At 55.9% G+C, this 14,609-nt stretch overlaps 1 protein-coding gene across 6 annotated transcripts in view; it reads left to right on the forward strand.

The window, feature by feature from the left end:
• Positions 1 to 410: 410 nt before the first annotated feature.
• Positions 411 to 14,609, forward strand: part of CACNA1A (calcium voltage-gated channel subunit alpha1 A) — a 284,147-nt gene continuing 269,948 nt past the window's right edge. For 3 of the 6 annotated variants that reach the window (XM_058727813.1, XM_058727814.1, XM_058727811.1), the window contains exons 1-2: positions 411 to 592; positions 12,350 to 12,663. In XM_058727813.1, coding sequence (XP_058583796.1) covers positions 12,404 to 12,663 — 260 coding nt within the window. In that variant the 5' untranslated portion in view covers positions 411 to 592; positions 12,350 to 12,403. The remainder of the gene's footprint in view (positions 593 to 12,349; positions 12,664 to 14,609) is intronic. The other 3 variants (XM_058727812.1, XM_058727810.1, XM_058727816.1) reach the window with 2 other exon arrangements.

Here is a 14,609-nt window from a genome sequence, read left to right on the forward strand (position 1 = left end):
CCCTCGTGTTACCCTCCCTCCCCTGCTCCTTAAGAGAAGCCCGTCTTGAAAGGAGGTGGCCTGCAGGATAAACAGCATGTCCTTCTAGAAACTAGTGTCCTGCCCCGTGCTGGGAGGTCGCGCGGCGCCAGTTGCTGAGGGGCCTGGAGAAAAGAGCAAGAAATTAATTTTCCCTTAGGAGCAATGGAGGGGCGGGGGGCGCAGCGTATCCAGCCTCCCGTGCTGGGTCCCCGAGGAGCGCTTGGCTGGAAATGAGCAGTTGCTGATGAACTGCTAGTCCTCCCCCCCCCCCCCCCCCCGAATCAGGGAAACCTCCTCCTCTTTCTGCACCCCCCCAACCCCCTCCCTGCAGCTGGCACAGCCAAGCTTGGCGCCTGCCTTTGTGGGGAGCCCTCGGCTCGGAACACGGCTGCTGCTGGCGTCCCCCCTTCTCTCTGCTCGTCTCCTTTCCATTGGATGGGCAATGGGTGCGTGGGCTTCAGCTGGCTCGGCTCCCCGGGCGCTGGCAAGGTGGGACCCTCAGGACAGCTGGCGGGTGCGCTGCGCCGCTCACTAGCTACACCGCCGGAGCCCCGGAGCCCATGCGATACAGGTGAGCGAGCTGGGGCCGCTGGGGCCGGTCCTGCCGGGAGTCGAATCCGTTCTCCCGCAGCTGCAACATTTCCCTCTGTCTGCAGAGGTGGAAAACCCATGACCTCCCTCACCCCCTTCCTATGAATCGTGGTGGTTTTTTTTGGGGGGGGGGATGGGTGGGTGGAGGGGAGACAGTGTATCTCCAGATTTTCCTTGTTTCTGGCTGAAAAACCGCTGCCCCTTTCCGGATAGTTTTTCTGCACGCGGGAGGTGCGGGGGGCAGAGCCTTCATTTCCAGCGTATACTTTGAACAGTTCTTTCTTAAAAACCCATTTTCTGTCAACGGCCCTGAGCCCCCCCCCACCCCCCCCCCCACCCCCCCGCCTTGGAGCGCCTCCCGGCTTCGCCACCTGCCCTGGGCTTGCGCGGTTTCCCGTGAGTAGTTTCGGATCTGAGCCAAATTGGACTTTTTCGTGTCCTCCGCCCCCACCCCCTCTCCCCCCCTGCCCTCGGGTCTGCATTAAGCCTCTTTCTGCGTGGAGACCCAGGCAGGCTGGGCAGGCGACAGGGCTCTCGGGGTCCCGCGCGCCTTCCCCTCCCCCATCGCCTCTGTCGCCTTTGGGGGGGGTCCCCGAAACAAAAGTTGCCTTTGCCGGTGTGGCCCGGCCTTGTTTTCTGTGCTCAGGGCAGCGTGAATGTTGGAAAGAGGGAGATGGCAGGTGGAGTTTAGGCTGTTGAGAATAATTACCTCGTCTTAGGAAACCGCTTGCTGTGTTTAATATTTAATATTCTCCCCTCCCTTGCGCCAAATGACAAGCGGGGACAGCGCTCGTCACCCCTCTAGACCAACCTCCCCCTTTCTATTTTGGACACGGTGGACTCTCGGGGTGGCTTTTTGTTCCCCAAGACGTGAGACTGGCAGCGGGATCCCTCTCCCCTCCTGCTCGAGCTGCTGACAGCGGCATCTTCGCAGGACACGTGTCGCCGCGACCCGAGGGGGCGGGCGGGGGAAGCGGGCGGCGGGGCTCCTGCCTTCTGGGGGGTGGAGGGGGGTGGGCTCCTGCTTCGGGGGCCGTGGGAGACTGCGCCGGGAGTAGGAACCAGAATAGAATGTAAACAGGGCAGAGGGCCTTCCTGGAGGCGGCAGCCTCAAGCTGAGGCCGAACCCACAGGGGGGGGAGCCCCTATCTGCACCCCCTGGCTCCTGAGCTCCGAGCCAGGGTCCTGGGGATGGGTCTCTGCTGGGCAGGCGGCTCCGTCCGGATTCTTTTTCAGAGTCGACGACTTCACAGCACCCTTGCCGTCTCTTTCGGGGACAGTCTTAAGCCCCTTGCCGTTGGGGCGGGGGTGGGGTGGGTGGCCGGGGGTCTGTGACTGATGCTGGCCCCTCCCTTCCCGCTTGGCTTCTAGTCCCTCCTACACCCCCAAATCCAGGCGGCAGGAAGGCCCCCAGATCTGCAAACGTCTTAAGTAGCTGAGGTTATCCCTGTTGACAATTTTGTTTTCCTCTACGGCGTCGCAGAGATTTGCAGAAACGCCTAAAGGTGTCACTAGGGGCAAATACCGTCCTTCCTCTAGGAGGGTTTATTTAATAAGACGGATTTAACTACACGCTGTCGTGTGTCTGCCCGCCCCGCCCCCCCCCCCCCCCCCCCCCCCCCCCCCCCGCCGCTGCCCAGGAAACAGAGCAGGACCAGGGTTCCAGGGACAAAGGGTGGAATTGACATTGAACAAAGTGCGTGCAAGTGACCCGCAAAGTAATGGCAAGTGCAGCTCTGGGACAGTAAAAACTCTGGCAGAGGATTTTACTTATTGATTTCATCATTCTTTTTGAAATGTTAGCTTACAGCACCAGAGGCCCCTAATGACCTGGGGCAAGTGAGGAAGATTCTATTCCAGGATCTTTCAGCTGTCTCTGCCTTCACAGTGACAGGCAGGGGCTCTTGGGTTGTTCTGCCCCCTCTGGCAAGGCCAAGCCTGTCTGATGGAGGAAGCTGACTGGCTTTGCCGAGCATCAGACCTTCCCCTCAAAGTGTTGGCCTTGGGCCAGCGGCAGCCTTTAAGGATGCAGAGTTTCAGGGGCGCCTGGGTGGCTCAGTGGGTGAAGCGTCTGACTTCAGCTCAGGTCGTGATCTCGGTGTCCGTGGGTTCGAGCCCCGCGTCGGGCTCTGTGCTGACAGCTCGGAGCCTGGAGCCTGCTTTGGATTCTGTGTCTCCCTCTCTCTGCCCCTCCCCTCCTCACTCTCTCTCTCTTTCTCTCTCTCTCTCTCACAAATAAATACACATTTTTAAAAAATTAAAAAAAAAAAAAAAAAAGAACGCAGAGTTTCAGGCCCCACCCAGCTCTGCCAAGTTAGAATCTGCATTTGAACACATCCTGAGCAGCCCGGAGGTGGTCAGAGTCTGAGAAGCCCTGGGGCATCACTTGACCCTCCACCCCTCAGGGTTCCTGGCTGACCACCTAGCTAACACTGGCGGCTCCCTCCTAGGGTTTCAGGAAGGCCTGGCTAGGTGACGCACAGTCCTGGGTACACAACAGGGTGCTTACTAAGTCTTGGCTACTTTTTTTAGTAAGCAATTTTTTTTCTATTTAAATTCACTGGCTTCCTTTTAAAATTTGCTGTTGGTTGTTTTTTTTTTTTAAATTTTTAATGTTTATTTATTTTTGGGAGAGAGTCAGCGTTGAGCCAGGGAAGGGCAGAGAGAGAGGGAGACACAGAATCCGAAGCAGGCTCCAGGCTCCGAGCTGTCAGCGCAGACCCCGGCTTGGGGCTCAAACTCACGAACCTCGAGATCATGATCTGAGCTGAAGTCGGATGCTTAACCGACTGAGCCACCCAGGTGCTCCTGTTTCTTTCTTTCTTATTTTTTTTTTTTTAAAGAAAATACAAGTTATGTTACTTTTTAAAAAGGAATTATCACTGGATGTAGTTACACTGAGTTTTAAACTATATATTTATTTATTTTGAGGGGGGTGGGGGAAGGGGAGGGGCAGAGAGAGAGGGAGGGAGAGAATCCCAGGCAGGCTCCGCGCTGTCAGCACAGAGCCCCACGAGGGGCTCGAACCCACAAACCGCAAGATCATGACCTGGGCCGAAATCGAGGGTTGGATGCTTAACTGACTGAGCCACCCAGGCACCCTTTCCATTTTAAAGTGCGTGCTTTTTCTTAAGATTTATTTTTTTTGTAAGTAATCTCTACACCCGACCTGGGGGCTCGAACTTGGAACCCTGAGAACAAGAATTGCACCCTTCGCCCACTGAGCCAGCCAGGTGCCCCTCAAAGCGTGTCATTTAATGGTGTTTAGTACCTTCACACTGTTGTGCGACCCCCCCCCCCCCCCCCCGTCTAGTTCCAGAATATTTCCATCCCTCCAAAAAGGAAAGCAGTCACCCTGTGTCACCCCTCCCTGGCAACCACCAGTCTCCTCTCTGCCTCTGGGGGTCCCTCTTGTCTCCATATTTCATATAAATGGAATTATTCAATGGGTAGCCTCTGGGACTGGCTACTTTGACTTCTATTTTTTTTTTTTTTTTTTTTTTTTTTGTAGCTCGTATTTTCCTCTTCTTTTCACATGACCCACCTGCCCCTGCCCTAAATCATGCAGGTCAGATAAGAGCCGCAGAGCCCCATCACGGACCTACGAATTCACACGGCAACTCTTAGTTACCAAGCACAAAGGCGTAGGGGGACTGGGTCTTCGAACATTTGCCAAGACTGGACGTGAGAGTCTTGAGGAGTCCAGAGGGGCCCCAACTTCGGTGGTTGGCTATTTCTCTCCAGCAAAAACCATCACTGAGGTGTCGTGCAGCCTTAAGGGGACACCGCTTCTAGACGATTTCTCAAGGGTTTTAAGATCCCGAGGCACACGATAGCTGGATCACGGGGGCGCACAGTTGGTGCTCGGTAAATAGTTGTTGAACGCATGACGCACGGCAGCACCAATGACTGCCATCGTGACGAATTCGTGTTGTAACGTATTAATGTGTGCGTGCCATGCACAGCCAGTGACCGGCCCAGAGGGCAGAATGAGTGAGGGGATAGTGAAACCCTTACCTGAGAGGTCAAAAAATATGCCTCGAGTGGGGGGGGCGGGGAACAAAATCCAAAGATGCAGAGTGTAGGCAACACTCCCCACCTCCTCCGTTGTAGTGGTTTAGTTCAAGAAGACACGTTGAAGGAACCCTCTCCCCTGGGAGAAACTTTTTTAAACAAATTTTGTCTCCCCTGGGAGACAGAGAGAGACAGAGCGCGACTGGGGGAGGGGCAGAGAGAGAGAGGGAGACACAGAATCCGAAGCAGGCTCCAGGCTCGCAGCCGTCAGCACAGAGCCCGACGCGGGGCTCGAACCCACGAACCGCGAGATTGTGACCTGAGCCGAAGTCGGACGCTCAACCGACTGAGCCACCCAGGCGCCCCTGGGAGAAAATTTTTATCCCCGTGGCCATCTGTCCTTTTTGACTTTTGATCTCCCAGCACGGATGGGGTCAAGCAAGTTTGAGAGAGAGCGAGAGAGCGAGAGAGCGAGAGAGAAGATAAATGGCATTGAGCATCCAGATTGTTGGTCTGGCTGCCGTATTGCCCGTCCCGGACAAGAGGGATCGTTGACCTGCCTTTCGACAAGCACTGCACCGCAGTAGACTTCTGCAGAGAATGGAATCCCACTGGCAGCCTACAACTCTGTGAAGTCAGTGATCATTTCCCTGAGGAGGCAGCTGCCGCCCAGAGAGGTGAAGGGACTTGCCCAAGGTCACACAGCAAGGGGCGGTAGATCCAGGATCCAGTCCCAAGCCGGCTGCCTGCAAAGACGGGGTGGGGGGCATTTCTCCACCAACGCCCAGACAGTCATTGGTTGAGGCATATCCAAAGGTTTTAACTCCCTAGTGCCTCGGGCCTGCCCCTCACCTCCTTCCCATTCATGCACACTCACTCCCCTCCAGCCACCCAGGCCTCCTTGCCGTTCCTTGAACCCACCAGGCAAGCTCCAGCCACAGGGCCTTTGCACGGGCTCTTCCCTCTGCCTGGAATGCTTTTCTCCACCCACATACCCTCATGGCTCCCCCCTCACCTCTTTCAAGTCTTTACTCCAATCCTTCCTCCTCACTGGGGCCTCCCCTGGCCACCTTCTCTAAATGACGTTTCAGTCCCCCATTTTCTTTTTTCCAATGTGACCGTCTGCATGTTTTACTGGAATATCAGCTTCACGAATGCAGGGTGCTTGAGTCTCTTTTGTTCACTGCTGGATTCCCAGTGCCTAGAACAGTGCCTGGTGCACAGTAGGTGCTCAATAAATGTTGCTGGGTGAATGCACGCCTGAGCCAGTGACGGGAGGCGGATGGAGGCATGACCTGAAGTGGGGAGAAAGAATTCAGCTCGAGATTCAGTGGCTCACACGGATTCCCGCCCAGCAGCCCCCACGGGCAGTCTCCCCGCCCCCCACCCCGTCTCCTTCCTGAGTCCCAGCCAATGTCCTGGGGCTGCCTGTGAAACCCAGCGATCCCAGGCGATCCGTTCATGCCAGTGGGAGGCAGCGCACGTGTCTCGGCTGTGCCGCGATGGGCCCGCGAGGGAGAAAGCAGGTGAAAACCCACCGCAGCTGCGCATCTCGCTGGGGTTGGAGCTTTGCAGCCAAGCTCAGGGCCTTGCCGGCCGGCTGCTCTCTGCCGTCTGGCCTGGCGTTTTATTTAGCTGTGTTCTTAGGTATGTGGAGGCAATTCTGTACTTTTGCTCCAAGCAAGGAGAGTTCTTGCTGGCCCGGGGTTTATTTTTCACGTAACCTTGCTCTCTGCTTCTCTGTGCAAAGGTGGGATGTGGGGTGAGCCCATGCGGCCCGAATCGGGTAGACTTTGTATGTGTTTGTCCCTGCTCGGTACGTCCTCGGTTGGTGGGTGTCAGGATGTGAGGCAAGAAGGCTGGAACACCGGGGCAGCTGTGGATATGTAAGTACCTTTATTAAGATGTAGGGATTTTTGTGTGTGTGTGTGTGTGGTTTGGAGACTTGCTGGTTTTTATTTAATTTTTTATTTAATTTTTAAAATGTTTTATTTATGTTTGAGACAGAGAGAGACAGAGCATGAGCAGGGGAGGGGCAGACACAGAATCTGAAGCAGGCTCCAGGCTCTGAGCGGTCAGCACAGAGCCCGATGCGGGGCTCGAACTCACAAACCGTGAGATCGTGACCTGAGCCAGAGTCGGACCCTTAACCGACTGAGCCACCCAGGTGTGCCAAAAGCAAACTCTCAAAAAACAACTCCTTTTTTTTTTTTTTAATTAGAGAGAGAGAGAGCGAGAGACCACATGCGCAAGCGGTGGGGTGGGGGGGGGGGCAGGAGAGAGGGAGAGAGAGAGAGAGAAAGAGAGAGGATCCCAAGGAGGCTCCACGCTCAGTGCAGAGCCCAATGCAGGGCTCGATCCCACCACCCTTTGGCCATATGACCTGAGCCAAAATCAAGAGTCAGATGCTCAACCGACTGAGCCACCCAGGCGCCCCGAGGATCCCTTTCCTTTTCAAGGACTTAATAATACTCCACCACATTTCGCTCGTCCATTTTTCTGTGGATGGACATTTGGGTGCTTTCCTCTTTACCAGTTGTCACTCCCACCATCAGTGCCCAGGGTCACCTTTTCTTTTCTTTAAAAAAATTTTTTCTTGCGTTTTTACGTGAGTAATCTCTGCACCCAACGTGGGGCTTGAACTCACGACTCCAGCACCCCACCATCAAGAGTTGCATGCTCGTCCGACTGAGCCAGCCAGGCCTCCCTAGGGTTGCCTTTCCGGAAGCCCTCGGGGATGTTGCTCTTGTCCTTTTGATAACAACCATCGTAATAGGTGTGAAGTGATTTCTCAGTGTGGTTTTGATTTGCATTTCGCTTTTTAGCTTGATGTAGTTCCAACTTCTTGATTTTTGCTTTTATTCCTCCCTATTGTGAGTTTTTACTCCGGGGCGGAGGCGGAGGCGTAACACCCGCCCCATCCCTGGCTACCTGCTCGGGAGAGTGTTTGCTCAGGGCTCGGAAATCACTGTTACTATCAGCCCAGTAAACCATCATCCGGAAGGAAGGTGACAAATGCGTCTGAAGGTCGGCTGAAAATGACATTTGGATTACCGTCATCCTGGCTGTTAGAATCCACGGTCTGCTGCATTTCACACTCTTCAGCCTAGGACTCTGGAGGGGACACTGTTTCCGCGGGGACTTAGCAACCTTTCTTTGTCCAGGGCTGGATTAAGATGCTGTATTGACCGTGTGCACGTTAACCACACAGCCAAGACAGGAAGGCGTGAAACCACCCGGGAGAGGCTCAAGCAACAAATGGAAGAGAGTAAAGACTGAGAGAGAGTAAGAGAGAAGAGGTGGGGCGAGGGAGTCCATGTGGAGGTGGTATTTCTTTGCTCTCTCTTTTTTTTTTAGTTTTTATTTTTATCTTGAAAATTTTTAAATGTTTATTTTTGAGAGAGAGAGAGGGAGAGAGAGAGAGAGAGCATGAGTGGCGGAGGGGAGGGGCAGAGAGAGAGGGAGACACAGAATCCAAAGCAGGCTCCGGGCTCTGAGCCATCAGCACAGAGCCCGACGCGGGGCTCGAACCCACGGACGGTGAGATCGTGACCTGAGCCGAAGTTGGACGCCCAACTGACTGAGCCACCCAGGTGTCCCTCTCTTTTTTTTAAATGTTTATTTTTGAGAGAGAGAGAGAGAGAGAGAGAGAATGAGTGGGGGAGGGGAGGGGCAGAGAGAGAGGGAGACAGAATCGGAAGCAGGCTCCAGGCTCTGAGCCATCAGCGCAGAGCCCGACACGGGGCTCGAACTCACGGACCGCGAGATCGTGACCTGGGCTGAAGTTGGACACTTAACCGACTGAGCCACCCAGGTGTCCCTCTCTTTTTTTTAAATGTTTATTTTTATTAAAAAGTTTTTATGTTTGTTTATTTTTGAGGGGGGGGGCGTGTTGCAGAGAGAAAGGGAGACACAGAATCTGAAGCAGGTTCCAGGCTCTGAGTTGTCAGCACCAAGCACGACGCGGGGCTCGAACCCACGAACCGTGGGATCGTGACCCAAGCTGAAGTCAGATGCCTAACTGACTGAGCCACCCAGGCGCCCCGCTTCCTTTCTGATTTAAAAAAATTTTTTTTAAATGTTTTTATTTTTGAGAGACAGAGCACAAGCAGGGGAGGGGCAGAGAGAGGGAGACACAGAATCCGAAACAGGCTGCAGGCTCTGAGCTGTCAGCACAGAGCCCGACGTGGGGCTCGACCCCATGAGCTGTGAGATCATGACCTGAGCCAAAGGCAGACGCTTAACCGGCTGAGCCACCCAGGCGCCCCCTTGGGGCATTTTTCAGTTCCCATCCTGTCTATATTTAGGAGAATCGTGTGTCTTTCCAACGTATACGGTGAGCTTGAGAAGTTTTAGGGAATAGTTTTCCTTTGCTTTTTTGCTTCCTTGCTGTACCTTTATGCATTTTCACCAGAGATTAGCTGCTTTACCTGTTACTAGCACTTCGCCCACGGGCGGTGAAGCCTGGTGGCCAGCACAGCTGTGTAAATGTCCCCGTCCACATGCAGGGGGTCCCAGGAGGTCCCCAGACTCCCCTGCGGTCCCCTCCCTCCTGCCCCCCTCCCCCGAGCACCAGTACCAGCCTCTATTAATCGCGGCATCTCCGGGCACCATCCGGTTGCCATGGAAACTCAGGCTGGTCCAGGCATGGCAGTAGGGGGTCAGTCCCCCCTCTCAGGTGGCTCTTCAGTTGGGATTCGGGGCTGTGGTGGATACGAGCATGCCTGGTGCTTTGTAAAACTCTATTCCTGTGACATTAACGACAGGGCTTTCTGTGGCCTCGGGCTTCATGCCTTATTTTCTTCTGTTTGCTTTTCTCCCCCATTGTCTTCTCTTTGTGCCGTCTGTTCACTGCTTCTAGGGGGAAGCAAACCCCATATGCTTTGCCATTTCCTCTGGGCAGTGGTTGGACAAACAGAGAGGGGGAACAGCACACCTGGCCAGGGGGCCCAGCAGGTGCCAGGGACAGACACCCGGCCGGCAAGTGCCCGTTGGCCCGGGATGTGTTTGTTTCTCGTGTGTACACACGGAACAGCTGGGGCCCCGCTGGAACCGCTCGCGAGGGCACCGCAGAGCACGCTGGATGGTGTCGCTCGGGCAGCTGTCCCCTCTGCCACCAGGCTCCGCCTGCCTGTCGCGATATCAACACGAGGGAGCCGGTGCTGACCAAGCACTTGCCGTGGCCTGGCGCCGTGCTCAGGATGCTGTCTTCCCACAGGTTAGCTCACCGACCCCTGTGGCTCTCCGTGGCACTCACCATCACCTCCACGTTGTGTAGGAGGAAGCAGGTTGAGCAAACTGCTGGGGACCACACAGCGAGTCGGTCGTGTGCTGGGGTAGGACCCGGCCTCTTTCCCACCGTACTTCGTCCCTTCCCTCCGTAGGTGGAGCCCTGGACCCCAGGCAGTCGCAAGGCGCTTCATGATGTCTTGCTGGGGAGACCCTTTCCTAAGACCCTTCGTTCATCCAGGCAAGAGATATTTAAGGTGGCAGGGACCCGACGCCAACAAGACAGGTCGTGATCCTTGCCTCCGTGGTGCTGACATCCTTTGGGGGCGGCAGATGTTATCGAAGGCTACACATAGGTCCCAGTCCCAGAGACTGACCAGCCCCGTGAGAAAGACCGCACTGGAGGATGCGATGGGGCGGGGGGGGGGGTGCCTGCATCTGACCCTAGCCCTGAATGATGAAAGGGAGTCAGCCCATCGGAGATGAGGGGGACAGCAGGAGCAAAGGTGGAATGAGCTCGGCAGAGACCAGGAATGGTGAGGAGGCCCGTGACTCTGGAGCTGGGAAGGCAGAGGGGAGAAGTGAAGGGGATGAGGTCAGGGAGACGGGACAGCCCTGTAGGGTGTGGCTTTTATTCCTGTAACAGAAGTGCTGACCGAAGACTTTCAGAAGGACCCACTGACTGCCCAGCCGAGTACAGGGTGGGACTTGGGAAGCCCGCTGACCCGGGCGAGGCAGCTGCCCAAGTCCAAGTGAGCGTTGTTGGGGGAGGGGGCAGGCAGTGGCCAGAAAACTGATCAGATCCAGGATATATTTTTGGAGGCCAGCGGCTGGGACCCGGTGAATGCTTGTGACCCAGGGAGTGGAGGCGGCTCAGGAGCCGGGGGGGTGGGAGGGGGGTGGGGAAGCCTGCAAGGAAATGGGGAGACCGGGAGCATGCGCTGTAGGGTGGGGTGGGGTATGGAGCGTCTTGTTTTGGGGTTGCAGGCCAAGCGGGGGGATGTCCCAGAGGATGTCACCCGGGATGTGTGCCTTCGGTTTTGTCTTTCCTGTTCCTCCTCCCACCTTCCCAGGTGCAAATACATCTGTAGATGCGCAGAACTTTCTCCATCAAGGTGCTTCTGCTGTGCCTGGTCTCTGGGGTTTTAGCTAAGTGGTAGATCCTTACAGCACACCCAACCTGTAAGCTGGATTCTTTTTTTAAATCCTGAGGCAGTAATAATATTTTTTTTGGGGGGGGAGGGGGGACTTCTGCAGGTAGAAATGGAACCTGGTAGCAAGGCACTTGAATCCACCTTCCGTCCTCAGTTGTATTTCTGTAAAACGGGAAGGAAAATGCCTTCCCCGGGTACATGCTCATGAAGAAATTACAATGTTTTTTTTTTTCAGCGCAAGGGGAATGCATGTGGAAAAACAAAGGCTTTCTAAATGCACGACTGTAGGTGACTTAGCATAAGATTTCATGAGAGTAAATTGAAGCTTAAAGGCATTGTGAAGGAGAGATCTATTAAACCCCATCAGGTACACGATTTGGAAAGAAAACAGAGGGTAACTGTTGCCGTTAAACTGCTGTTGAGCTGATCAGCTCAGGACAGGCTAGGAGAGCTCTCAGTCTTTGGATGCTTCCAGCAGGGGGAGAGGAAACAGGAAATCGCTGGGGGGGGGCGTGGGTTGGGGAAGATGAGCTTCCATTCCCACATACGTTATTGTTGTTGTTGTTGTTTGGCAATCCAGAGGTGGCCTCCTCCTCTGCACCTCTCTCCTTACATCTCTGGGTGTTGAGGTGGCTTATCAACATTCATGCGTGAGATTCAGCCTCATAACTCTGTTTCACTCATGCTAGCCTTCCAGTGGGTCTGCTTTTCTTGGACGGACGCTGAGAGGCCACTTTTCAGGTGGGAGAAATAGGTTTGAGATTGAAGAATTGCTTGGGTGGAGTGTTCCAGGGCGTTCCAAAAGCCGTGGATTATCTCCTTCCAGGAGAAACCAAATAGAGTCCTCCCCACGGTCCAAAAGGTCCCACAAGCTCTGTCCCATCACCTCTCCACCCTTATCCCTTTTCTCTTTTCAAAAACGCAGCCAGGTGGCCAAGAGCAGGCAGGCTCACCGGACAGATGGCCACGCCCCACGTGGGTTTTTAAAGCCGACCCTTGACCTCGCCCTTTGATTTTTCCCAGTGACTCTGTGGGGCTCGCGACACCCAGGGGCAGGAGGGGAGGCCACGAGCAGACTCTCGATGACCCATTTTGCAGCGAGGAGCCCCGAGGCGCTGAGCCACCCAGAGTCCCACCTTCCGTGGTGCGTCCCGCCATCAGGGCCTCGTCGGTTGCCGGGCAGCTCCCGAGAACCCGCTTCCCGGCCCGAGTTGCCAAGGAAATGCCCACCCCCGGCCCCGGGGGCAGCGCGAGCGGCTGTCCCCGGGCTCCCTTCCCTCCCGTCCCTGCTCGCTGCGCGCCGCGCTCACCGTCCGCCCGCTCTCTGCTCTCCCCTCTAGCTGCGCCCTGTGCTGGAGGCCGAAGACCCTGCGAGTTCTGAGCGAGGCCCATGGATGTGGAAGGCCTCCCGGGTCCCGGATCCCATGTTCTCCCCGCGCAGTTATGACGCCCTGCACGACGGCGGCCGGGGGCCCCCGGCGGCGGACGGCACGGCGGGCGCCCCGCAGGACGCACGGGGCCCCCGGATGAGCGGCCCTTGCCCCGGGCCCCCTCTGAAGCGGCGCGGCGGCGTGGTGGACCACCGAGATGTCATCTTGGCCCACCAGGCGCACAAAGTCCACAGCACGCCGCAGGCCCGGAGGAAGGAATGGGAGTGAGTCCGGGCTGGGACGGCGGGTGGGGGGCGGGCGCGCCCCCGGGGGTGGCTTCCAGGGCGGGAGCGCGCTCCTAGGGCGAGGCTGGCTGCTGAAGCCCCGTCCCCTGCCTGGGAGCCCACCTCCCCCCCCCCCCCCACGTGAACCCCTGCGCAGCCCAGGGTGCCCCAGCGAAGGGGGGAGTTGGTAGGCTTGGCAGGGCGTCCGGGTCGGTGGGTGTCCCCTGGGATGGGTTGGCCAGTCTTTCCGGTGGGAGGCATTCCTGAACCTGGCTGAGAAATGCTGGGTTTCTTTGGGGGGGGGGGGGACGGCGGGGGCGGGGATCACATGTCTACTTCAAGCCCTGGAACTACACCCGAGGGTTTGGCGGCTGGAGGTGAAGTTTGTGCTGAAGGCAGAGAGAGGCGCTGAGGGGGTGGGGTGGGGGGGTGGGGGGGATGTGTTGGCTCCGGGGGCGCTGGTCCTGGGTCCCCTTTCCCTCTGCCAGTGACCCTGAAAGTGGGTCTTCTCCTGGGAGTCGCCTTGGCGAGGAAGTGGGGGGGGGGGGGGCCTCTGAGCCGGCTCTGCTCCTGTGATCTTGGGGGGGAGGCCTCCCTGGGCTTGTATCCTCACCTTGAAGTCGCTCTTCCTAGGCTGAGGCTGGAAAGCAGTGCGTGAACGGTTCAATCCCGGGTACAGAAGGAGAGCTGGCGCTTTTTTTTTTTTTCTTTTTCTTTTCTCAAGTGCTTCTTTGGCAAAGGCTTAAGACGGGGGTGGATTCCTGGACGGACATCAGGAAGGTGGGATTCCGAGTGCAGATTTCAGGGCGACCGGAGCTGAGGCTGGCCTGGACGCTAAGCACTCCTGGGCACCCAGAAATGCCCCTCCCACCCACTCCGTGCTCCGGTCTGACCCCTGGGAAGTTACAAACACGGTCTCCGGCACCCCACAGGGCTGTCCCTCAGGCTTCCCTGGATGTTCGGTCTGCTGGGAGGGAGACCTGGATTCGAAATGCCAGCTGGGTGCAGGGTGCGCTCGCGAGGGCTGTGTAGATACGGACTGCGATGAACACTGTGTCCTCAAAAGGTGGTGCTAATTTGGCCTCTGAGGCGGTTTCCTGAGGTTAGGCTGACATCTGGTGGCACGTTGGGGCAATGTGATAAAACTTGATTCGCCCACAGCCGCGTTCCTTCTGACTTTCTCCTCCCGATCCACCGATCTAGCCACTCACCAAACCTGTCCTTCCGTCCATCCATCCATCCATCCATCCATTCACGCATATTTCTTCTTTTTTATCAACGTTTTTATTTTTTTATTTTTTTATTTTTGGACAGAGAGAGACAGAGCATGAACACGGGAGGGGCAGAGAGAGAGGGAGACACAGAATCGGAAACAGGCTCCAGGCTCCGAGCCATCAGCCCAGAGCCTGACGCGGGGCTCGAACTCACGGACCGCGAGATCGTGACCTGGCTGAAGTCGGACGCTTAACCGACTGCGCCACCCAGGCGCCCCTATTTCTTCTTTTTTAAAACATTTATTTATTTTTTTAATTTACACCCAAATTAGTTAGCATATAGTACAACATCGATTTCAGGAGTAGATTCCGTAATGCCCCTTCCCCATTTAGCCCCTCCCCCCCCCCACACCCCCTCCAGCAACCCTCGGTTTGTTCTCCCTATTTATGAGTCTCTTCTGTTTTGTCCCCCTCCCTGTTTTTATATTGTTTTTGCTTCCCTTCCCTTACGTTCATCTGTTTTGTCTCTTAAAGTCCTCATATGAGTGAAGTCATAGGACTTTTGTCTTTCTCTAATTTCACTTAGCATAATACCCTCCAGTTCCATCCACGTCGTTGCAAATGGCAATTGGGCTCTTGTTGCTAGTGCTGCTATAAACACTGGGGTGCATGTTCCCCGTCGAAACACCACACCTGTATCCTTTGGATAAATACCTAGCAATGCAGTTGGTG

This window comes from Neofelis nebulosa, chromosome 4 (assembly GCF_028018385.1).
Source record: "Neofelis nebulosa isolate mNeoNeb1 chromosome 4, mNeoNeb1.pri, whole genome shotgun sequence".
Lineage (NCBI taxonomy): Eukaryota > Metazoa > Chordata > Mammalia > Carnivora > Felidae > Neofelis > Neofelis nebulosa.